This window comes from Prinia subflava, chromosome 1, assembly GCF_021018805.1.
Source record: "Prinia subflava isolate CZ2003 ecotype Zambia chromosome 1, Cam_Psub_1.2, whole genome shotgun sequence".
Lineage (NCBI taxonomy): Eukaryota > Metazoa > Chordata > Aves > Passeriformes > Cisticolidae > Prinia > Prinia subflava.
In genome coordinates, this window is record NC_086247.1 from 106,634,144 (window position 1) to 106,658,583 (window position 24,440).

At 42.6% G+C, this 24,440-nt stretch overlaps 2 protein-coding genes across 4 annotated transcripts in view; one reads left to right on the forward strand and one right to left on the reverse strand.

Moving 5' to 3' along the window:
* AOAH (acyloxyacyl hydrolase) overlaps nucleotides 1–18,426 on the forward strand; it is a 73,254-nt gene extending 54,828 nt beyond the window's left edge. For both annotated transcript variants that reach the window (XM_063406560.1, XM_063406571.1), the window contains 6 exons: nucleotides 4,326–4,498; nucleotides 6,860–6,918; nucleotides 6,999–7,058; nucleotides 8,633–8,729; nucleotides 12,426–12,502; nucleotides 18,078–18,426. In XM_063406560.1, coding sequence (XP_063262630.1) covers nucleotides 4,326–4,498; nucleotides 6,860–6,918; nucleotides 6,999–7,058; nucleotides 8,633–8,729; nucleotides 12,426–12,502; nucleotides 18,078–18,206 — 595 coding nt within the window. In that variant the 3' untranslated portion in view covers nucleotides 18,207–18,426. The remainder of the gene's footprint in view (nucleotides 1–4,325; nucleotides 4,499–6,859; nucleotides 6,919–6,998; nucleotides 7,059–8,632; nucleotides 8,730–12,425; nucleotides 12,503–18,077) is intronic.
* ANLN (anillin, actin binding protein) overlaps nucleotides 18,129–24,440 on the reverse strand; it is a 30,946-nt gene continuing 24,634 nt past the window's right edge. For both annotated transcript variants that reach the window (XM_063406539.1, XM_063406546.1), the window contains 2 exons: nucleotides 23,465–23,637; nucleotides 18,129–23,144 (listed from right to left, as the gene is read on the reverse strand). In XM_063406539.1, coding sequence (XP_063262609.1) covers nucleotides 23,021–23,144; nucleotides 23,465–23,637 — 297 coding nt within the window. In that variant the 3' untranslated portion in view covers nucleotides 18,129–23,020. The remainder of the gene's footprint in view (nucleotides 23,145–23,464; nucleotides 23,638–24,440) is intronic.

The window sequence follows — 24,440 nt, forward strand, 5'->3', positions numbered from 1 at the left end:
TTTCCTTGACACTGCAGAGCCTGGGAGCCCTCAGCTGTGGCAGAAGTGGGGCCACAGGGGCACCTTTTAGGCCCTTTCCTGGCATGACCCTCACCCTAACCACATGCAGGCAGCATGCAGAAATCACCTCCCATGAAACCTTCATCCTCTGGTGCCCGTGCTCTCTCTGCACCCCTGCCCAGAACTGCCAAATCTGCCCTCAGCACCCTCCTCCTGTTGGGGGAAAGATGCACAAATCCTCAAAAGCTATGCTATCATGCTCTGACTGAGAGGGAAAAGCAGTCACAGGCTTCCCAATACTGGCTGACAAGACTGTCCTGCGGATCCCTTTACTGGGAAGCTTATGGAGATATCATTGCATCCATTACCAGGATGAAAAAAATCCTACTTCTCCCTCCACAAAAAATAAAAATTCCATCTTTGCTGAAGTCCATGGCTCCTGCCATGGAGACTTTCAAGGTGTCTTCTCACAGGCTTGGCCCAGGCTCTATTGTGCACACATTTCAATTCTGCTGTGTCACTGCCTTTGCTAAAAGCACCTCTTTTTCATTTGTTTTATTCCTTGTTCTGCAGGCCATTCCTTTTGCTTACCCTGTCTCTAACATTGCTTTCTACTTGTCTGAAGTAAAAAGAAATTTTCCAGAAATTTAAACCGTTTTGACCTTGCCTCACCCATTTGTATACTCCAAAACCTTCCAGAACAGTATTTAATGCTTGCTTGAAACTCTGATGCCATTTTATCCCAGCATTCACTATGTGGCAGAGACACTTTTGTCTGCTCAAATTCTCACTGCTGTTTTCTGTCTGTTTTCTTCCAAAACATTCGTGGCATCAAAAGAGCCTATTAGGCTGTAGTGATCCCTGTGACTCCTGCAAGGGAAGATGCCACAGCTTCTGTAGCATCATGCAGTTTCCATTGAGGGGGATGGACAGTGGAGAGAGACCTTTTTTTTAATGTCCAGTTACTGTGTAGTTGCCCTGGCTCTGATGTACCTACAGAGGATACAGAGGATGCAGAGCATCTGATGGGCTTGACTTCAAACCTAGGGCTTGGCAAATAAAAACCTCTTCAAGGACAGCGCTAAACTGCAGTAATACAGCCTTCCTGGCCTTATCCTGTACTTTGGTTTCAAAAGGGGGCAGTGTGCTGAGCATACTGGAGACAGAGCTCTTCCCAAAGCATTGTTGAAATGCAGGTATCTCATCCCATGTGAAGGGTGGGGCAATGAGTAACCTGAATGTTTGTAGAGGGAAAAGATAATGAAATTGGCAGCCTGTGTTACACATTCCCGGTAGTCTCCACACCGTGGTGTCCAAACAAGGGGATTAGAAAAATAAAGACAGATGGCAATGGTATCTCTTCAGCCCACTGAGGTGTAAATATGGGACACAGAGACCTAGAACAACAGAAAAAAAACAGACAAGAAAATAATGAGCAGAAGTTTCAAATGCTGTACAGTGATTGCAAATATTAGTTGCATTTCAGGTATGGCAGCATTTCTCCAGCCTCTCCTTCACAGATCTGCACTTGTGGCATCTGCAACAAACATTTCTGTTTGTTGCAGATGCCATAAGTGAAAGGACCTTGTATGAAGTGACACCAGTGCCAGCAAGAGCATAATGCCCCATTATTGTACGGCTATCAGCCCCAAAGAGCTGCTGCACCCGCCGACCCTAAAAATAGTGGGTGAGCAGGCAACACCTCTAGCCCTCATGCCCTGGGCATACCAGCCCTGTGCAGCTGACGCCTTAAGTTTTAGCTTTCATATTTTTCAGATTTTGTGCTGCCTTGGTGTGTAGCTCTGAGCTTCATATTAAGTGTTAGTAAGCTCTCTTCACAGGGTAGGTAGGCAAAACAAATCCTTTTCCAGCTTCAGACCGAGGACAAATGCTACAAGCTTCAGGCCCAAAAGGTGTAAACAATGGTGGACTGATGAGAGCAAACAAGGAGGTTGGGACTTCATTACCTGAAGCTGTAATTGGACAATTAACCCCAATATGCAAATGGACCAAGACTTATAAAAGTGTGAAACCTCATGACTGGTTGTCCATTTTGGGTCCACCTTGGGTGTAGCCCTGGCCAGGCTCTTGTACTGCCCAAGGTGTACCCTTAAAGGCCTTTTAAGAAATCCCTACTTTGTTTTTTACCTCTGTCTAGTCTTTGCTCCAGGTCAGCCTCTCAAGGCATCACATAGAGCCCAGGGTAATGAGGTACCACAACAGGCCCTGTGCTCACGCAGGCACCTTGGAGTCCTTATGGCAACGCCAAAATCAAACGTGCGTGCAAGGTTGCTTTCTTCTCATTCGGATTTAACTTCATAGCCTGGCACAGAAAGGAAATGTGAAGAAATACACTGACATATCTGCATGACTTCAACAATTTATGAGAAGAGAAAGTGGAAATATGAATGTCAGATTAATTTTGGCTGATGCTGACATGTTTACTTCTGATAAAGGCCTTACATCAGACCAGTATTTTGAAATCAAGTTTTGCAACACCTGTAGGCAAAATGAAGTAGTTTCAGAGCAAATCCACAGTCTTATCTCAAAAGTAGCTTGATTTGGTGGCTGTCACAAGCATAAACCTGAATTCCAAGGCTGTTTTTCAGTTCTCCCTGCTAGAAAGTCTCAAACACTTCAGCAGCACATACTGCATTAAGATAAATTTCTGGGCCCAGGAAACTTACCTAGTTATTATTTTGTGTGCAAAATGCAGCTCACTGAAGAATCCCAAATCCTTCTAAGGGAACATAGTTCTCCCACACAGGACTCAGCACTCACTCCCCCACTTGAATCCAAACATTTTGAATGCCTCAAAACAGAACAACAATGCCTTGGAAAGCTCCTGCTTCTATGGTGTTCACTGACAAGGAATCTGATCCAGTTCACCAGCAGCTTGCTCAGCACTGCAAGCATCAAGTTTCCCCTTCTCTTACCCCTGGGAAGCCAAGAAAGATATGAAAGGGCTTTCCTAAGGAAAGGACTTGGATGGAGCCTTCTGGCCGCTAAGGTGATTGTTTTCTACAAGCAAAGAGCACAAGTAAGAGGACAAAATGTGGGAACCACTAAAACAACAAGGATGATCATCAGTACAGCCTTCTTGCTTGGAAGAACATTCCCTGTCTTCCTTCTTGACCTTTCTCTCTGAGCACCTTGCCCAGATGAGCCGCACCACCAAGACGGAATGAGAACTGTCACAAGACCCTGCTTCCCAAGGTGGATGGATCCTCTCTTGATGGGATGGGACACCCTTCTCAGGGCTGTGATCCCCCTTGCTGTCAGCCCCTGTTACAGACACGTGCATCACAAGAGCACAGCAATAGCTCTCAGGCGGGAGGGTGCGTGAACGCTGTTTCTGTAATAAAGTGGTTGCTATAATAACATAACCAGAGCAGTGTTCTCCAGGCAGCCTGGGGTGGTTTTGCTTGTTTGTTTTTCTTATATAAATTGAAATGTGCTTCAACTTTAGGATTTAATTTCCCCCCACGCTCCTCCAGCATTTACAGCTAAATACAAGAGGGGAAGGATAAACCTGAGCTGGGGAATCTGGCTTGAAGAGGTTCACGCCTGACAATGAGTCACAAAATGTGGGCATTCACTCCATGTGGAACACTGACACAGCTCCTGTACCCCAACAGATTATTTTAATCTTAGGTATTACCTCTCTTCAGGCTCCCACATTTGTCCAGACCCCTCTCCTGCCCTTCTGGAGAGCTATAGTAAGAGGTATAGGACATGTGAGAGACAAAGCTACCTCAGATATTCCTACCTTGTATAATCAAAGAACATGTTGAAGGTAAGATATGCACAGGAACCCATGGGGAAAGAAGTCCTGCTTTCACCCAGCTGTGATGAGGGATTGTTTTTGCATCACTTCTTTGCTTGCTTCCTCTTTTCTTCCACTTCTTCCTCACTTATTGAACAATAACTGCTTTGGTCTGTTTTTTTTACCTTGACACCCAAGCTTTCTTGCTTTCACTCTCTCTTCTTCCCCTGTCTCACTGGGGAGAAAGGAAAGCAGGTGAGCTGCTGTGTGATGTTTAGCTGCCTACTGGGGTTAACCCACAACAGGAGCTCACTCTATAAAAAAGGGATTCATTTGTCTGTTTTTAGCACAGAGATGGGGTGCACTGAGACAGGGAGGTTTTTATATCATGTCTGATTTTGGCAATGACAAGTGAGAGACATCACAGTGTTTTTCTAATGTTTTATTCAGCTGACTTAATGTGGAAGAGCAGCAAACACAGAAAATGACACTGTTTCAGGTGCCCTTTTGGGGCCACAGTATTCCTGACACAATGTCCTATTGGCATCCTCTTCTTTAGGGAACGTGACACGCTGGCCCACATGACCACACCCAAAGAAATGCTCTCCAATGTGGTGAAAGCTCTGCGGTACCTGGACTCTCATCTTCCAAACGGCAGCCATGTGATTTTAACAGGCTTGGTAGATGGTCGCTTCCTCTGGGATAACCTGCACGACAGATACCACCCTCTAGGTAAATTTGAGGTGTTGTGGGGTCCTCCTGGTTATCTGCATGTTCATGTTGCCTTCTCTCCCTGAAAAATCCATGAATCTATTGATGATTTTAAGAAAACCTGACAGAGTGGAGGAGATCTGAGAAATATGAAGCAGATATTGGCTGTACTGCAGAAGTAGGAACAACAGCTCTTACCATCCCCAGTGCAGGACAGGTTAGACCCCTATTCTGCCCACTTCCTCCACCAACCATACCCATACCCAGCTCCAAACTAGGCTCAACACATATTGTGGTGGTGTAAACAAGCTGTTCTACCTCAGTCTTGGCCCAAAATTGTGGCCAGCCTGCCTGCACTTCATCCTGATTACTGTTACAAGTGGAGACGGGCATTTGGTTCACACTCACTGACTGGTGGATGTTGAGGTAAAACTGGATGTGGACCAAGGCAGAAGATTAAGTCAGAGGGTTGCAAAAGACTTTTTTTATATTAGAGAAATAAACTTTCTGCCAGCGCTGAGTGCCTGGAACCTCCTACACTACCTATATGTGATGATTGAAACCTCATACTGTGTGCAGGCATGTTTTGGGACATTCCCTCAGAGTGTAAAGTGCTTTGGGGCATTCTTTTCAGAGATTTGGAGGAGCCTGTAATCTCAGGGTGTGAATGACACAGTACCTCTGACCATTAACAGACCACTCACTCCTTGGCTTTCTAGAGCAAAAGCATGTAGCTACTTGTATTTGAGTAAAAGAAAATTTTTTGCATCTGACAAGCAGGAAGTTGTCATAGTAGTTCTCACCAGCAAACAGAGAGAGAAGCTAAATCACATAATTAAAATGGTAGATTACAACTTCAGATGATTTTGGCAACAACAGGGTAAGACAGCTTGCAGCTGTGCTGTGGTTTCCCCAAGGTTTCCTAGTAATTACCAATGGGCCTACATCTTTCCCATTTCTATTTCTATATTTTTCTCTCATAACCACTATACTAGTATTAAAAAAAAAAAGGAAAATACAAAGAAAAAAAAATCTTACCCCTTTCAGGGCAGGGGAAACCTATTGTAATTAATTTTTAGTCACATAAACCCATTCCTTCCCTTGAGTGCATGTTTATCACAGCGACAGCTCCTCTAACTAGTTATCTAATTATCACAGACAGCACGTAGCCAAATGAGGAGTGATTAACTATAGGACCAGTTGGAAAATTTTCATAGGGGCTGATTTGCCTTGGAGGGACCCAATTAATCCTAAGCAACACGTTTTGCAGTGAGGGATCACTTCTGGCACATTCTCCAACAGGCTGTGAGCAGGTTTCCCCATTCGGCTGCCAGTCAGCCCTGACCAGACATCAGTCTGTCTTTCTGCCAAATCCCTGATCCCCACAACAGCCCATCCCAGGGCCTGATGCTTCAAGCTACAGGAATCTGGAACATCCAAATAGCCAGAAGTGTTCCTAAATCTTTGATCTCCCCACCTTTTGCTTCCTGGGCACCTGGAACTGCTGCTGGGTGACGGGCAGCAGCGTGGCAGGCAGGAAACACGCCCGTATCAGGGAGCCACTGCAAAGCAACCTGAGAAGCCCATTTCACTTGGGAGAGATTATACTTTGCAGTTCCAAAGAATAACAATAAGGAATTCACATTTCAGTGCTGCAAAAGTATCAAAGCCTGACGGGATGATCAGTGTACTACAGACAATAATACAGCTAACAAAAAAAATGTGGCCATTGAATTCCCATCTTAGTTGTAGTTACCAAAGAAGCAAAAAGATTGAGCAAATGGATAATTTCCTCAGCAAGCCAGACTATTGCATAGCACAGTGTGTTTTAGGGAATGTTAGCTTGGTGTTTGACTTGGTGCTTGAATTTCCTCACATACACAAGCATATTCACTTCCCTCCATGACAGCAAAATTGTTTCTCCCTTTTAAGACCAACCTCGGCGAAGTAAATGCAAAATTCAGAGTGTACACAGGCACCCTTCAGCTTTGCAAACCCTGCATTTCTTTGGTGGGTGAGAGACAGGTTAATGGGAAAATATCAGTCATGCACTTTGGAGGCTGGCATAGGCTGTGATGACTAACCCCACACATGAGACAAATCACCTATGCAAGGCAGGAGAGGGATGTGGGAGAAGCAGGTGTGGGGCTCTGCACACTGTGGGGACATGGACACCTCAGCAGGAAGGATGCCTTGATGCTGCCACCTCTATTGCACCCCAGCTCTGGGGGTGGGAGGGTACCCTGGGGACAGGGGGTGTGGAGGGGCTCTTGGGGTGCCTCTTCCCACCCAGGGGTGTAAGGCATGGGAATGCACAAAGGTGCAGAATGAAGTCACATTTGGCCATCAGGCACATGATATTTTGTTCTCTGTGCTTTGCAGGACAACTGAACAAGGATGTCACGTACAGTCAACTCTACTCTTTCCTCGACTGCCTCCAGGTAAAGTCTGCAGCTGTAGCTTAGGAGCCCCTCTTTCATCTTGGTCCTCTGCTAAAGCCCCTCTCCTCATGCCTGCCCAGGTGAGCCCCTGCAGTGGCTGGCTGACCCCCAATGAGACCCTCAGGAATCTCACCTCAGAGGTAAGTCTCAGTGGGGCTGACCCCAGCCCCATAACCCCAGTGCTCAGACACTCCGCCCTGTGTCTGAGGAGAGACGCCCAAGTGCCTCAAAGGCAAGACATCAGAATAGCTTTTTTCTTCCAAAGGCAAGGAGAAGATGTGGAAACATCCACACTTATCCTTTCAAATGCCTCTCAGGCTCTGGGACGCAGCATGCTCAAATTAAGGGATTTGTAAAGGTATTCCTGTTACAATCTCTCAGCTACCCAAATTTATGCTCAAGGGATGCGATCTCTCCAAGACAAAACTGTTCAGGTTCATGTTCTTTAAGAGGAAAAATGTTTCTGATAAGAAAGGAAAGGATTTTGAATCAACTGAGCTGTTGGTGTGAGAAGCCAGCTGCGAAGATTTTTCTGGCTATGAGATCAGGTCCTGAGAGAAGAGCCTTACCCTGTTTTCATTTGGGATTTGTGCTAATCTGCCTCAGACACATTTCTGTGGACTTAGTCACCAGATGGTGTGACCAGGGAGCATCCAGGCTCAGTGCAGGAATGGGAACAGACAGAACAGAGATGTCTTAAAACTCGCGCTAAAAATCTGGCTGCAGAAGTGAATGACACATAATAACAGCCACTTATTTGTCTTATGGTACAAGCTGATTTTTAATCCCAGCAATCCCCTGCAGCCATGTAAAAGGAGCCAGTAACCAAACATTACCAAAGGTGTCATCTCAGTGTATGGGTTGTATTAATGTTTGCATTCACTAAACAACATAATATGACTGTTATTTCACCAAAGCTTACATATGTATTTCATTTTATGCCCTGTCCCTCTTGACTTCGGAGAAGGCCATTAAGCACATTCCTAAACCTTTGCAGTACTGCAGCTTATATGTTCATACCAACAATACAGAATATAGAGTACATGTAACTTCTGTCCATGAACAACACATATGTCTGCAGGGTATGAATTAATCATTCTGAGCCCCCATCTGAAACTAATTGTCTATGTTATTATCCAAACTGAACAATTTAAATATTTAGGAGATCCTGATCTCTATTATGGCTGCAGAAATTACACTGAATGTATCCGTTAGGCAGACGCTCAATGGTGGTAATTTACTCTTCTGAAAGTAAGGGTGGAATTTGGTCTGCATAGATAAGCATTATCTACCTCCAGCTTAGTAGTGGCAAGGATAATAGGAAAAGAGGACATTTCTCTTGTAGAAAAGTTTTGCGTTTCTTTGGGGGGAATGAAAACTACTGGGCTCCAAAACCGAGAAATTTAGAAACTTATAGAAGTGTAGAGACACTACTAAAAGAGGTCTCCAGTGAAATAAGCATATGCTGTAATAAATTTACAAAATCAGCTGAAGCCTCAGTGAAGCCTGTGAGGATGAACTGAGTAGCCCAAAGGCTGGTAGTGCTCATGCAAGTCCATGTTCTGATGAAGAGTCCCATTTGACCTCCGTTCCCCCAGATGAAAAGGCAACACTATCTTTCAAATTCCTGCCTACACATCAGTGACAAAAGCTGAATCCATGCAAAGCAGCATGAATAGCAATGAACGGTCATTAAATCTTTCGATTTTTGCAGAGAGCGTTACAACTTTCCAATGTCCTGAAAGAAATAGCAAGTTCTGAGAAATTTGCCAACTTTGATGTTTTCTACATGGATTTCCCGTTGAGACAAAGTAAGTTGTTTTTACCCTGTCTTTTTCACAAAGCATTTACTCAAGTTCTGGCGTCAAGGCTGTGGCCAAGCAGGTATCCTTAATGTCAGCTTCTCCTGGCTTCCATGGTTGGGATAACCAGGCACCTTTCCCAAGACAAGATCCCACTACCACCTTGGGAACCAGAGCCTCCCCGCTGGTCCCAGCTGCTGGCACCCACAACCCCAGTGATTCACAGCATTCTGGCCACTTTCTCTTGAGCAGCAAGATGACAAGGACAACAGATGTGCCTCTGCTAAGAGAGTCTCCTGCCTGTCCACTGCAGCTTCTCAGGCTGATAAAGGAAAAAAAGAAATTTCAAACCATATTGGTCTGTAAGATGTGGTTTTATTTTTGAACATTGCTTTTATAGCGAGTTATCTAGGCTGGAGATGCATACCTGCAGTAATCCAAGTGGTCTTCATGAGATGTAGTATACTTCATCACTGACTGGGCTTCATGCTGCCTCCTGTGGGCTGAGCAGGACCTTGGGAAGGAGATCTTTCATCAGCCATTTTCCTGCCTCAACACAGCCACCCTCTCACTGTTCCCAAAAACAGAAGAACCTCTCCCAGGAATAACTTGCATCTTTCCTATGTTTCTTTAAACACCTACATACTACTGTAACTTTTGACTTGAAGAGCTTACAAAACTTGTCCTTCTGTGATCTTTAGTGACATTAGATGAGCGCATTACCTAAATCACTTTCTTCTAGAACTGACACTTAAATTAAAACACCTAGGAAACTTCTGTCATTATGCATGAGCATGAGCAGTGTCCCTGTGGGGCTGGGGACAGACACCTGTCCCTGAATCCCTCTCAGCTCTGCTTGCCTTGCAAGATGCACAGGGGTCCAGCTTGAGGCAACACCCAGCATCAGCTCAGATTCATCACAAGGAGAAACACACTCCTTTTTTAAAAAATAAGGATCAGCATGAGATGAGGGACTGAGTTGGGCAACATATCACAGGTAGTTAGACAGTGAGAGGAAGGTAGGAAAACAGCTTTTTATTTCTATATTCAGCCTGAATCTCCCATGTTACAACTCATCTCTCCCTCTCCCTGTGTGCACTGCTGTAAAGAGACTGGCCCCATCCTCACTGTCTTCCCACAGGCTCTTCCCTGGAATGGATCATCCCTGTCCCTCAGCCTCCATTCAAGGAGCTCCAGCCCTCACCACCTTGGGGCCTCTCCTAGACAGCCTGAACATCTACATTCAAAAAATAGTATATAATAATTAGGAAAAAAGCTTGATTTGCCTGTCCTTGTTTTTATTTTCACATAGAGAGGTAGTTCCATGTGGTCCTTATTGAAAAACTTTGGGGACTATATTTTAAATCCCAGCATGCAGGCATCTAAATCCAAAGGCACAAAGGGACAGAAGCACCCTGTCAATACTTTAAAGTGTACTTCTCTAAGGCTTCTCCCCATTACTGCTAGGCTGTCCTTGAAAACACAAAGCTGCCACGGCACCTAAGATTATTTAAAAAAAAAAATCTCCTTTTGCAGCCAAATCCTATCAAAATTCACAAACTTATTTTATCCTACATGACCCAGTTCAAGAAGATGGTTCTGGGTCTCATGAAGACCATATGGAGGAGGAGGAGGTAAAGAAGTGAGGATGGGAGAGGCAGTCTTTCTGTCCAAGTGTTTCTGTCAGAGAGGTGAGCTCCACTGTCAAGTTCATTCTCATAGCACAGAGTTTCAAAGGTGTCCAAGTCTCCTGGCAGCTTTTGCCTCAGCTACTTAACATTTAACAAGTCATTAGGGTTTGGAATGAACTACCTGCTGGGTAGGCAAATTACTTTAATAAGTTGAATTACTAACTTTAGTTAATTTATTTGCTTTCACAAAAGGAAACATCTTAATATAATTTGCTGTTCTTGATTACATCGTGTTAAATAAATGAAGTAAACAAAATCACACATGCATATACAAACATCAGCTTTGAAAGACACTTTGCAAGATTTCCTGCAGCCCTGGAGCCAAGGATTCGAGCTTGCCATCAGGAAAGCTGTCAGATCGCAAGTGTGCTCAAAAGCCAGCTAAGGCTGCTGACCTACTTTTCCGGTCTCTTTCTGAAGCAAGCGGCAAATCCTCCCCTAAACTCTCCAGACATCAAATATTTAGCAGTGGTTACACACTAAGTACATTGATTTCAGGCTGGCCTGGGCATATATCTGTACATACCAGCTCCCAGCTTTCCCCAAGTAAAATGTGAGTGTATTACCATTCGTTCTAGATTTAGGTGGACGCTCAAGCTGACATGTTGACCTTGACTGAAGAAATTAGTGGTTCCTTTATGAAGCAGTGCAATAAAGAGGGGGATAGGGGTTGCTTGTTATGCCTTTTCCTTGGTGTGTATGGGAGCAAGCTCCAGTCTTAATTCAGCCAAGGCAGCAGGCATTTCTAAGACAAACTCTGAACATACTCAGCTGGTGGGTATTTGCTTGACCGCTCTAGGATTTCTGGAGGTTAGGTATAATAGTGTAAATTGACCTATCTTGATACAAATTTTATGTATCTTACTTCCTCCTCTGCTATTTTTGGCACTGGAACAGTAGTCTCTCTACAAAGTAAAACGGTACACAGCCTTGTACACCATGTACAGCATCATATACAAGGGGTTAGGTAAGTTCACTGTGCATCTATATGTGCACTGCATGGTGTAATCAAAGGTAAATATGTATTATGCCCAACATATTGTAAATTTGAAACCAACCTACAAGCCCCATGTCTTGAAACAGGTTACTCTGGGCACTGTCTGAAGCATCACAAGTGGATTTCTACAGTCAAAGCAGGAATATCACCTTTCTGTGAATTAGAGTTAGCATGGGGACCCAGACATCACTTTTTGACACAATAGCCAGGGTCTAAAAAGCAGCAGTGAGACCAGATCAAACTGTGGCACTTGAATGGAGAACATTTTCCTCCTGACAGGATGCTTGCATAATGCTATTAAGAATTCTTAATCTGTCATTATGAAAGGAAATATTGGATTTACAGTCTGTTAATGTCATATGCACTAGTCCCATGTTTGATCACTCTGCAGCCCTTTTGAGGAGAGAAAGCTTTTTACTTCTCTAATGGCTCGAGGGCTTACAGCACAGCATCATTTGCATTGAATGTCACGCTTATGTAATTCAAAAGGTTATTTTGTTGGAGCTGAAAAAGACCACTCGGAAGATAAGTAACCAAAAATGACAGTCTGTTCATGCAGACTTCAGCCAATGTGAATATTCTCTTACCATCTCTTTCTCTAAAAAGCACTGTTTTCTTTATCTCTACTTTTTCTTTTGCACTGCTGAAGATGCAACTAACATGGGAAATGCAAAATTATTAAATCAGTATTAAATAATTTACAGCTTTACTTGCTACAGCATCCATCGTAGTCGGGAGGGAAAGTGAATTGTTTTACGATCATTTATGTTCAAAGCGCTTCCTTGCATAAATATTGCAGAGGAAAAAAAATAACAATAAAGGCTTAACTACTGCCCCAAGGAGAGGGGATTGTACACACTATTGGCTCTGACAACTCTATGTGAATTATCATAATCTTCACACAGAGCTGTCGTGTGCTTAAAAAAGCCAGCAGTGCTTTTGAGGAGGAGGGGGTGCCTCTCTGGGAGGCGTCTTGGTGCTCACTGTGACAAACCCCTCTGCTTGGGCTCTTTGCAGCGGCCGAGGAGTGGCGCAAGATGGGAGGGGAGCCCTGGCAGCTGATCGAACCAGTCGATGGCTTCCACCCCAGCCAGGTAAAGACCCGACCCCAGGAGACGGGCGGGAGCACAGGGGATGTGGGGGCACGTGGGGTGCAGGGGCGTGTGGGATGCCAGTGACAATTGCTGCCCCAGGCATCCAGCTGGCATGCCAAAGGGATGCAGATTTGGGGAACCTGTCCATTTTAAAAGAGAGAGTGTCAAAGAATCATTTGGGTTGGAAAGACCTCTAAGATCGTGGAGGTCAACCATTAACCTAACACTGCCAGGTCCACCAGTAAACCCTCTCCCAAAGCAGCACATGTTAAATACCTCCAGTGATAATAATGCACCCAGGTTTCCTTGACAGCCTGTTCCAATGCTTGTCAAATGCTCTCCCTGAAATAATGTTTCCTAATATCTGAACTAACCCCTCTCCAGTGCAGTCTGAGGTCATTTTTTGATGTAATATTAATTGTTTCATGGGAGAAAAAAAAAAAAATAACAACCCCCCCACCTCATTACAACCTCTTTTTAGGTTGTAGAGAGCACTAAGATCTCCCCTCAGCCTCCTATTCTCTGCGCTAAAAAACTTCTGTTCCCTCAGCTGCTCCCCAATAAGTCCTGTGCTCCAGAACCTTCCCCAGCTCTGTTGCTCTTCTCTGGACAAGCTCCAGCATCTCAATGTCTTTCTTGTTGAGAGGGGCCCAAAACTGAGCACAGGATTTGAGGTGCAGCCTCACGAATGCTGAGTACAGGAGGACAATCACTGCCCTGGCAGTGCCACTTGGTAGCTCCCCCTGCTCAGAATCATGAGGGGATTTTATGGGCCAGTTTTATGTTGTGAGATGTCACCCTGCATGTGTTGATCTCCATATAACCCCATCTCCATATAAGCCAGTGCAATGCTGCTCACCACACTCAGTGGAGTCACACAGCCAGTGGAGAAGCACTTCAACAGGAGAGAGCTGCAAGTGCTGATGGATTCCAGCATTTCAGCAGCTTCTCCATTGCCCGTGCTGTCAGTCAAGCTAAGGGAGACCTGCAGGGGGAAGTCCAAAAGCAAAATAGATGCTTTAGGTGGTATCTTTTACACCCATGTTAGTCACTCAGGATGATACAGTGCCTTGCTTAGCCTTGCCAAATTAAAAGATCCTCCTGTTTAAAGAGGGACTCCTACATAGCAGAAACTCCTGCCTGTCTACCATGAAAGTACCAGGAGACAGCTGCACGAATGTATGAATTCACAGCCTGGGGATGTGGAGAAAGTGTGCCTTGATTTTTTGCTGCAGGCCTTTTACAAGGAAGCAATTAGAGAAAACCTGGCAAATGAAATGAGAGTGAAAACAAGTGATGAAACAAACCCCATTCCCAACCCTGCCGTCTGGGGAAACTGAAATACAAAGTCTGGAGTGCAATGGAAATTTATGCATTATTTTCTTTGCATTATTTTTCTGTATTTCTCTGGCCTGAGGCTGGCCTAAGGTTTCTTGCAACTGCCAGCACCAGGCCACTGTGGGAGCCAGGCTTTTCATATCACAGCTTTTCATCCAGCCTCCTGCCCACACCCACACCCACAGCAGCTGCAAGGTAGAACAGAGTTGAAGGCACCAAATATTTATCTTAACAGGATCGTTCCTAAGCCACAAGAAAATTACAGAAGGACATTGAAGGGCAGCTGCAAGCCTGCTTGCAACCCCCAGAATGCTGAGCTACAGGATGCAGTCAAGCACTGCCATATTTCACTCCCTCTGGACCTGGCATCCTGTAGTGGTTATGATCTCTCCCTCCTGCTGTTAGGATGACAGTAATGCTTTTATAGGTACATTTTCCCTTACAGTCAAGGTGCCAGCTATAGATATGCCCCACTTCAAGTGAGTTTTTGTCCTTCTAGGATTTATTAATTAGCCTTATCCAAACATCCACCATTGTAAATCCATTTTTCTTTTCCTGTTAGAGAGGTCTGTTATCAACACACTACTATTTGGACTGACACTCTGCCCCAAAGAGTGACTTCTCTTAATAAATAGAAGGGGAAATGTGAGCAGAGACTGCTATTTTAGAGTATTCTTAAGGAAGATGATAAACAATTCACTCACTCCTTATACAAGTTTTATTTAAAGTTTTACTTTCTCCTGACATGAAAGCCTCTGGCCAGGTATGGTTTTTGTAGCACATAGAGCTGCCTAGCAGGAGAGGATTGATACCAGGCAGCTTGTCAAGTAAACAGAGGCTCTTACTTCCATCCCTGCAGCTATTCCCCACACCTCACAGGCAGCTTGATAAATACAACAGATAAGATACCTAGCCAGAGCATTTCTGCTGAATTTTCCCTCTGTAGATATCAAAGCACCTGAAAAATATTTCCAAATTCTTGACTTGAGAAGCACTCCAAGTGACGCATAAACACCTTAGCTCTTGCTTTCAATGCAAAGAAATTTTGAAGTTTGGGATGAAGGAACCACTCTCTGTGCTCCTTTCAACCCAAGGCTGAGCTGGCAAGTGTGATAACTAGGTGATCCCTAATCACTGTGGTACAGCAATGGGCAGGATAAGCTGGTGTCTGTTGTCAGCCCCTGAATTTCACCTGCTGTTTATCCATTTTAATTGGAAAAAAAAAAAAAAAAAAAGAGTTGTCTTTTATATAAAACATGCCAGAAGCAGGTGTCAGCATGTATATCCAGGAGTCCTGAGGTCCAGACATTCTGGAGGAACGTGGGGGGGAACTGAACCCTTTTACCTAAAACTTGCATACCTTGCAAGGAGAAGGAAAAGAGAATAAGAAAAAAGGCTTGGGACACTTGTCCTGTCCCATCAGAGCTAGTGCAGTTTTCCATGCGTTGGAGAAAGGCTAGGTTAGGCACTCAGGCAGGAAAAACTAGCCCCCATGGTCCCCACTCCAGGCAATATTTTATATGAAAATATAATGAAAGATGGGATAAATACCAAGTACTGATTTGTTGAGCTGGGCCCAGAACCACATTCCCTTCCTGTAAATTTCTTGTGGGAAAAGAGTTTTCCTGCATGTCTTTCTGAAGTTGGAAAATAGGAGGGAGCAAACAAAGCACTCATAGTTGGCATAACTGCATTCCAGTAAAGTTTCAAAGCTAAAACTTGCCTCCATAAAGTTTTTTTCCAAAACATGCAGCTCAAGATGGAAGTGGAGGAAATTCCCACTATTTACTTTTAATATCTAAAAACAAAGTTATCCACTCAGTCCTCCCAAGTTCCCTCTAGAGCTGTTTTTGAGACACCATTCCCCAAAGTCCAGCTTAGTTGTCCTCAGAAAAAATTTGAGGACAACTAAGATTTCTCCTCCCAGTGACTATAGAGGGAGCCCAGGGATTTTCTTCAGCATCTCCTCCTTACTACAACACTGCAAATCCTTGTGAATGCCAGATGGCTTCAAGGACACCACTTCCCTCTAGAACAGTCGATTGCTTTGTTTGGATGACAGGGCCATGCATTTCAACAGGATCCTGCAGCAATGGCTTCATTTCTTGCTTTTATGATGTTTCCAGGGAGAATGTGAAAGCCCTGAGCATCACAAACCGTAACCTGAGATGCTTGGAAGAGTCTTAATGTTTATGTACAGGCAGGAAAGCACAGCTTGAGTGTGATTAGCTTCTCCCTTTTCTTCCTTAAGTCATAGCAAAGCCTGTTCCAGCCAGAAATAAAAAGGAAAAGCTGAAGTGATGCATATCAGATGAGCTGGGTATTTACACTTTGCTGAGAATCATGCCTATCACCTGTTTGGTGCAGAAGGGGAAAACAGATACCCAGAGGCTGCTGAAAAACCTCAGCTGCCTCCCAGTTACAATCACCCAGAGCTCTGTGAGGAATGCATAATTCTTCCTTTTAAAAACTTGCTTAGGGATTGTCATCTTCACAATAACAACAACAAATTGCAAAGCTTACAAAAATTATACCATGTTTCAAACTACAAGAATTTTGGAATTTAAAAAAGATCTGCAAGAAAGCAGTTTCCAGAGTCACAAACCCTTCTCTGTGCTAAACTACTCATCCAGAGTTAATTACTGAAATCGTCGGGATGTCAAGAAATTATGTGTGTGCAGAACCTAATTCAATTTAGGGCAGTCTAAGCACCTATACCTTAAATTAGAATCAGCATTAGTCTGAGCACTGTAGATCATGCCTCCAGTGATACCTTTGCAAAGGGTGTACCATGTAAAGACAGTAGGGTTTTTCAAACCACCCAGCCAAATAACCAACCCCACCTATCCCACTAAAAAACACATGCAAGGCTTAGGGACGTTCGTGAAGGAGGTTTGGAGACTACCATGCCAGAATGAAGCACTCTGACAGGGATGGGTCTCAGCCCCCTGGCTGCCATAGGGTGTCCCAGAATACCTTTTGGTCACAACAGAAACTGCAACCAGGAGAAAACACTCTGATGAACAAATCTTCACTATCCCTCTTCCCAATTCCTCCATTAGCTTAACGAGACTTTGAGTGACTAGAGTATAAGAGCTTCCACCCCACAAATGTTACTCTTTGTACATGAACCCTTAAATAAAAGAAATATTTTTGTCTTTTAGCCCACCATTAGAGCTTCTTTTAAAGCACAGGATTAAAAAAGTAGCACATAAAAATTCCCCACAAGCTCCAGTATTTTCCCAAACTCAAAAACAACAGTATTCAAATAGTGCAATTTCATAAACCCATCTTGGCCCTTAAAAAAAAAAAAAAAAAAGGCTTTGTTAGCCTTATTTAAACCTCATAACTGCAATCAGTATCAGTGTGTTGAAAAGTTTGGGTTGAAAATAAAGTTCCCATATAGGCCAAATATTAGTGCAGGTCAGAGGTATAATAAAAATGCCTTACAGGGGTGTAAAAACTTGGATAAGGGAGACTCAGGCTTTTCTGTCTGTCCCTTTCTGCTACCACTGATGTTTTTCGCCCTGGCAATACAGCAGATAAAATTTCTCTTTGGTACATAACTTCTATGGCAAAAACCTCTGTGAAAGCTGGAGGGAGAGTGATATTGAAGATAAAAGCTATTCTACCATTTCTGCAGGTCTCATGGGGAAAAAAACTCTGAAGACAACCCAGTAGCAGGTGCAAAATAGATCATCAGACAATGTTAGTTATGAAACTAGAAATAATTGGGCCTCTTTTTCCTCAACACCTGTGGTTTCCTTCCAGGAGAGCACAGAGAACATTTATTAGAAGTACCAAAGGCATTTGGGAGCATGAATTCCTTCGGACTTGCAAGAGTTTTTATGCATTATACCCAGGCAGTGCTTTTGACATACTTTCAAAATGTTTCACAGGAGAAAAAAAAATAAAAATGAGACTTTAGGGCTTTTAAATAGCAGTTTATGGACTAGATACCATAGGCATCTGGAAGTGGTTGGAGACCGACTACCATTATTAGACAAATGAACAGGTCAGGGAGTTGCACATATATGGCCCTCACCCTATTTTTACTGTTCAGAAGGATTTTGCCCTGCTCAAGCAGCTAGAATGGGGTATTTCCTTTGGTTACAGGTCACAGTCCATCATATGATTATACTGGGCAGTCTGCCTTACAGTGGGGGTCTTCTAAACTCTGGCATGAAATGACTGTATTGCAGAGGCACAAGAAACTGATAGCATTTGTGGTTTGCAGATTGCTGCAGCCCTTGGAACAGGCATTACCTGGCAGAAGGCACTACACGAGTGGCCTCAAGTGCTTGGCAAGGAGAATCCATTCAACGACCAGATTGAAGCCATATTCAAGGATCAAGGTGGATACTGACTTCCGAACTGCCGGAACCCTCACGCGATTGATGGCAGCGCTTCCACGAGTCAGCATGATTAAAGACACACACACAGAAAAGGGGGGATGGGGAAGTTATCAGAGCCAGTAGCAGTGGACATAACACAAGAGCATTCTTTTTAGTTTGTATCTCACCTGCACAAGTAGGCTATGCTTTTTCTGTGGAGCTACAAAAATAAAAATCAAAGCATAGCTGCCAGCTAGACCATTTCTTGTTCCAGTTTGAAAATCCATCTTTTCTCCATATATAGCAAACTTCTAATTTTTTTCCTTCTGCAGAACATTTTTTGGCTATTTATACTGTTTCAACAGTTAATCTGATCCCAAAAGGAGAGGGGGGGACTCCAAACTCATTATGTTGCTATAAATTGTGCATATGTAATTGCCTTGACTGTCAATACATTATTTAGCTGCTATTTGCTTATTAAAGTGTGCCAGGAATAACAAGGCACTACAATTTTGATGTGCCTGGCAGCATCAGCACCGACTGACTGAGCACAGAAAATCTTCTCCCATTAATAAGATATTAAGTTGACAACACTTCATGTATTTAAAGCAGGTTGCTTTTTCAACCTGTGATGTATCTTTGCCTTTTTTTTTTTTTTTTTCTTCCTAAGAAACATAATATACCCAGTCCTGTGTCTTTTACAGGCATGGTTCAGGCAATCACTGAAAATACTGGGCAGCCCTTACTTCATAGGCAGACTTGAAGATTCAAAATTACTGTGTTTTTTCACCAACTCATCCAATGCTCTTAGCAAAATAAAGAAATGTTCACAAATTAGAGACATCTCTACCCTAATCACAACCTTACTGACGATGGAGGGATCAGAGAGCATAAAATGACAAATATGGGTGGAAAAGATCTCGTAAATAGCAAGCATTAACCTGACATGACTAAAACCTACCCCAACAGCCCAAAGCTCAGGTAGAGTTGCTCTACTCCTTGTTCTGAGCACAGCCCTTGTACAAGGCTGTGTCACAGGTGAGGCAGCTCTTAGGCTGTGGTCCAAACCCAAGGATAGGGCCTGGCTGTAGGACATGCACACACTCAGTATTTTGAACAGGCAGAGGAGGACTTGGCTGATTCTATTTTGATTGAAGCATGTATTACTGCTTTCCTAGATCCTGATCCTTTTCATAGAGTACAGTCAATGGTGGGTCTTTTATTAAGATATTAGGATAGAAATTAAGATAAAAATTCCTTTGGGATGACTGCTAACACTTAAGTAAATATTCAAGTCACCTACATTAGGAAACCAGAAGGGAATATGTTCCTTAATTGAATGATGCTTGTTAATAAGGCCCTAATTCATTCAAGGCATTTAGATGTTACCTAAATATCCAGTCTCCCAAGGAATAGTTTCAACTCCAGAGAGGCATGCCTGAGGAAGACTATTTAGCATTAGAAGGAAAGCTCCCTGCTTCCTGTAGAAATTCTCTTCAAAGAACTTAACATTCTATGTACCCTGGCCAGGTAGAACACCTCCTATTTTTGTATTACCTATTCAGGAGTCTTACCATTCATTAAATACAACACAAAGACAGAAACAAGTGCATCCACATGTTTTTACTACAGCCCAAGTACAGCACAGGCAATAATTACAGAATATCAGATTATTTTCTCTACATCAGCATACAGAAGTGTAGCAATTAAAAGGGGGAAGGAACTCATGTTTGGAAGCCAAATTTTCAAAGCAATTTCTTTGCAAATTATTGTATTTCATTTGAGGTTGGGATTTAACAACACCAATTACGAGTTTTACAAAGTAGTAAAACTGAAATTTCCTCAGCTAAAACAAGCTTCATTGCCCAGAGCAAAGCATTTTTCTCTTACAGACTTTCTTGTGAACTTCTTGAATCTCTGAACAACGGGGAAAATAGTTTCTTATAAGATTAGAACATCTTTTCAAAGACAACCTGAAACCTCCACAGCTGAATCCTGAAGCAAAGCCCCCTCAAAAGTTTGCCCAGTACAACTGTTCCATGCTGGATATAGGGTCTCTGAGGGACACCAAGGAACGGGCTTGCCCCTGGCTGAAGGCATGCTACCCAAAGCACATGCCCTTGTGCCTCAAGGTGAGCTCTGCACCTCCAAAACCAGCTGCATGCAGAAACCTGGTATGTAACTAATGCAGTAACTATCTGCAAAGAAAGATGAATTTTGGGACTATTAAGCTATCAGCTTTTACAACCACTATGTCTCTCTATTATTTCAAATGCAAAAACCAGCTGAAAATCTGCACCCCCAACCATCAATCACTTACCCATACCACTCTAAAAATACATGTCCTATATTTAAAAACACTGCTGAAAAAGCTTACTTATGCTAAAGCAGTGACAAACTATGCATTCTAGTCTATTCCATTAGGTTAACTGTCTCCTGGTGCTTAAACTGGTTGAAGGTGAAAAATGCACAGGGAAAAGAGGAACAGGGAAAAAAAGGCTTTTCTCTTGGAAAGCTAATTATAATTCCTTGCAATTCAAAGTTTATTAGCAGTATGTAGTTCTAGAAAGAATGGTCTGCAGTCAAGGTCTTTTTTTGGGGAGAGTCAGAGCATGTGAATGAATACAGGAGGGATTATGTCACTGGCTGGGTCCAGCAGACTGCACATGGGAAGGTTCTCTTGATGTTATTCTGCAGTTTTTACAAAACTTAAAGCTTTGCTTGAAATCAGACAGTAGGAACTCTTTTCAAGGTATAGAATGTCTAAACCTACCTGAAGCTATTTGAATTCACACAGAGATCCTTCACAAAGCATCTGCTCCAAACGTGGGAAAACTAGGTAACCCCTGTTGCCGACTCTTTCACTGCAAAGCCTCAAAAGAGCAGAGGAACATGGGAGGGGAGGCGGCAGCACCCAGCAGTGCCAGCCAGGAGAGCCCTAGGAACAGGCTTCCTGCTAAGCCTGCATCCTGTGCTTCTGCTGGCAGCAGGAGCCCATGTCTTCACCACTCACAGCTTGTGCCAAGTCACCACACAGGGCAGCTTTTCTAACTTAACTCCACCTGTTGGACTTTATACCTTTTCCTTTATGAGGAGAGCTTCTTGGGCAATGAACAAACACAGATTGGTTTCTACAAGGGATAATAGTCCAATTAGCCTAAATAAAAATGTTCCCTTGACTATCATCCAGTTCTGTTCTTAACCCCTTTCTGTAGACTTATTTTATAATTAAAAATTTAATGATTTGTAACACTCACTTGGGAGTTTAAGACGACAGCCTACCACACATCCACTGCTGAAATCTGCTCTTGCAGTGTCCATGTTGTGTTATTCTGCTGCCATGTCTCAGTCACAAAAAAAAAGGAAGCATCTCTCCTCTTCATTTTTGATGAGCTGCTGCACACGGACAATCTGGCCTCCCACTACAAAATTCAGTGCTAGCTTCATCCAAGTCTTCACATTATCAAGTGGAATTCTGGGATACATATACAGAATAGAACTCTTCCTTAAACACTGTGTAGAGTCCAGCCTTCAGCCTACAAATTAGTATCTCAAATGCTTAGATTATGAAAGAAGCAGGAAGGGTTTTACTTTTTATTTTAGATGAATAAAATAAATCTCAATACATAGTTTGGAGATATTTAAAGACATCAGAAAAGAAAATAAGATTTAAAAGCAAGTACAAAAGGGGCACGATGGAAACAGTATCAAGTAACAGAATTTAGTGTTTCGAGTGTGAATATATAACAGCAATAGCAATCTTAAGTTTTCCACTACTGCCTTCCTAGTGAAGTAATGAGTTGGTATTTCAATATGCGCAGTGCAAAGCTGTGAAAACTGCAAGTTTTAACTGAGAATGTTGCCATTTTCATGATGGGTCTGAAGTACTGGTTTTATATGCATTTGTGGACATGTTTTACCAAGGGGAAGATGACCCATTCTTTCAGCTAGTGGAGTACTAGTCAGTCCATAGCAGCTTTGTGAAGTCCTATTATTAAACAAAACCAAAAAATGGGGACTTTTACAACCTATTAACCTATTCCTGGTTCTCAAATGGAGAATTCTAGATTGTAAAATACACAAGTCCCAGGAAATACTGATGTATACAACCCTAAACCTAATTTTTTTCTGTTTGATTCTTTTTTATATAATAGTCCTAACAAAAATATTCAAGACCTTCAATTTCTATCAAAGTGCAATATACTGCATACGTAATTCCACATCTGCAAACCACATCGTGTACACGCCATGCACTTATCCATTCTAGTTTGCATGAAAATTGCAAAAGTAGTATGAATATCTTGTGCATGTCTTTTGTTCTGACAACAAGGATGCTGTAGAAGCAGAATTATCTATACTGCATGTTGTAGAATAAAATTGACTGGTTACTTCTATGCCTGATCATTACAAAAGAAACCCAACAAATGCCACAACATCAAATCTTGTGCTTCAGCAGCATCCTTGTTAAGAGTACTTTGAAATATAGTTTTTCAGGAAGTTGAGTTATCCAGGAAGGTTGTCTTTCACTAGCTAGTGCCTCCCTTCCTGCCCTGAAGTGTGATTTCCTGCAATAATTTAGCTGTTTATAAAAGAGAACACACCTAGCTGGACTTCCAAAAAAGGAGTTATATAAATATTTAGCACATTTAGAAACAGCTAATTGCCTCCTACCATACTCAAAACTAGGAAGTAAAAAGGTTTTAAAAACTTTTAAGTGAAATAAAAATACTGCATAACATAGTCCTGTATAATGTTAAATACTCTCTCAAACTTAAAGCATAAGTGACCCAGAGGACTCCCCACATTTTCATTTTAATTCTTTTCTTGTGCAGTTCCTTTCCCGAGTTTAAAGCTTTCCAGTAGGTTTGTAGCAGGCATCAGGCTGCCACATGCGAAGGTCAACGAGGACTTGGTTGAGCTTTTGCATCCAAAGATTACGCTCCTCTTTAGTATCAGCAGACAGCCAGTTCCTAGAAGGCAAGGAACCCCATAGATTATTCTCCACCTCCAATTAATTATTGTGATAACTGTCAAGCTGATCAACCATAGAAGCAGGGTTAAAAATTAAGTCAAACACTCCACAATCCTGCTACCAGAGCCACCTGGCACTTTCCACTTCTAGGAAGAAGTTAGGACTAAAAGTGAACAAAATAGTTCAAGTGCCACCCAAAATCTTAGCATTTAAATGACCTTTGCATCATTATGACAAATCTGTAAAGCTCCTACATTACTAAAACTATCACATGAGGTAAAATACCCTCCCACAACCTCCTTGATTTTATGCACTCACTTTGTAACACAGAGTGTGTCCCTGCATTGGCTGACAAGAGTCTCTCGGTCATCCTCTCTCTGAGGTCGGACAGTTATTAGTTCAAAAGTGTTGGGACGGGCACAGAACTCCCTGTTGGCGGGTTCAATCCGATGATTAGTGCAGTTAGCCAAGTTTATCCGGCCCAAAGGATGCTGAAAGTGAAATCAATTCCTCGGTCAAGACACTACAATCAAGAGTAATTCTGAACCACATATGCTTTGACAACTTTGATGATATTCAGTGAACACACCTTCCCTCAGTTACTCCATACAAAAAGGTGATATATGTGCAGCTGTAAGAAATTTATTTTAAAAAGAACTACACAATTTAAAGTAATCATGGCCTAATACAGATATTTATGAGCTACATCTCTGCACAATGGAACAGATATAGTAGGGGCCATGGGATGCATTTAATAAGTGTTATATTTCTGTAGATCACCAAAATACAGTTGACTCTCTCAGAACAGTGAAACAAGTCTAGAAGACTTTCCAGAACAGAATCTGGAAAACAAACCAGTTTCTTCCTTGAGACAAAAGCAAAATAGGAACCTTCCTCTTGCTTAGCTAGTTTGTTTTTTTTTTTTTTTTTTTTTTTTTTTTTTTTTTTTTTTGTGGTTGTTGTTGTTATTTGTTTTTTGTTTTTTTGTGGGTTTTTTTTTTTTTTTTACTATCTTATCTTACAGTAGGCAGAGATTTTTCCCTCCCTCCTGGCAAGGAAAGAAAGTACATTGACATATTTTGGCAATGTCAACTATCAGCATATGGTCTTCCTCTGTTAGCAGGGAAGAAACTAAATTCAGGCATCTGGATTGGCATAGAAGTCCCAAAAGGACCAGAGTTTGCCATGGAATTTGGGAAAGAAAACATTCTACCAATAAACAAGAAAGTGTTTAATGATAAATAACTTCAGTGAGTCAGAAAAACCCTCCTGAAAGCAATCTTTAAAAGAAGCT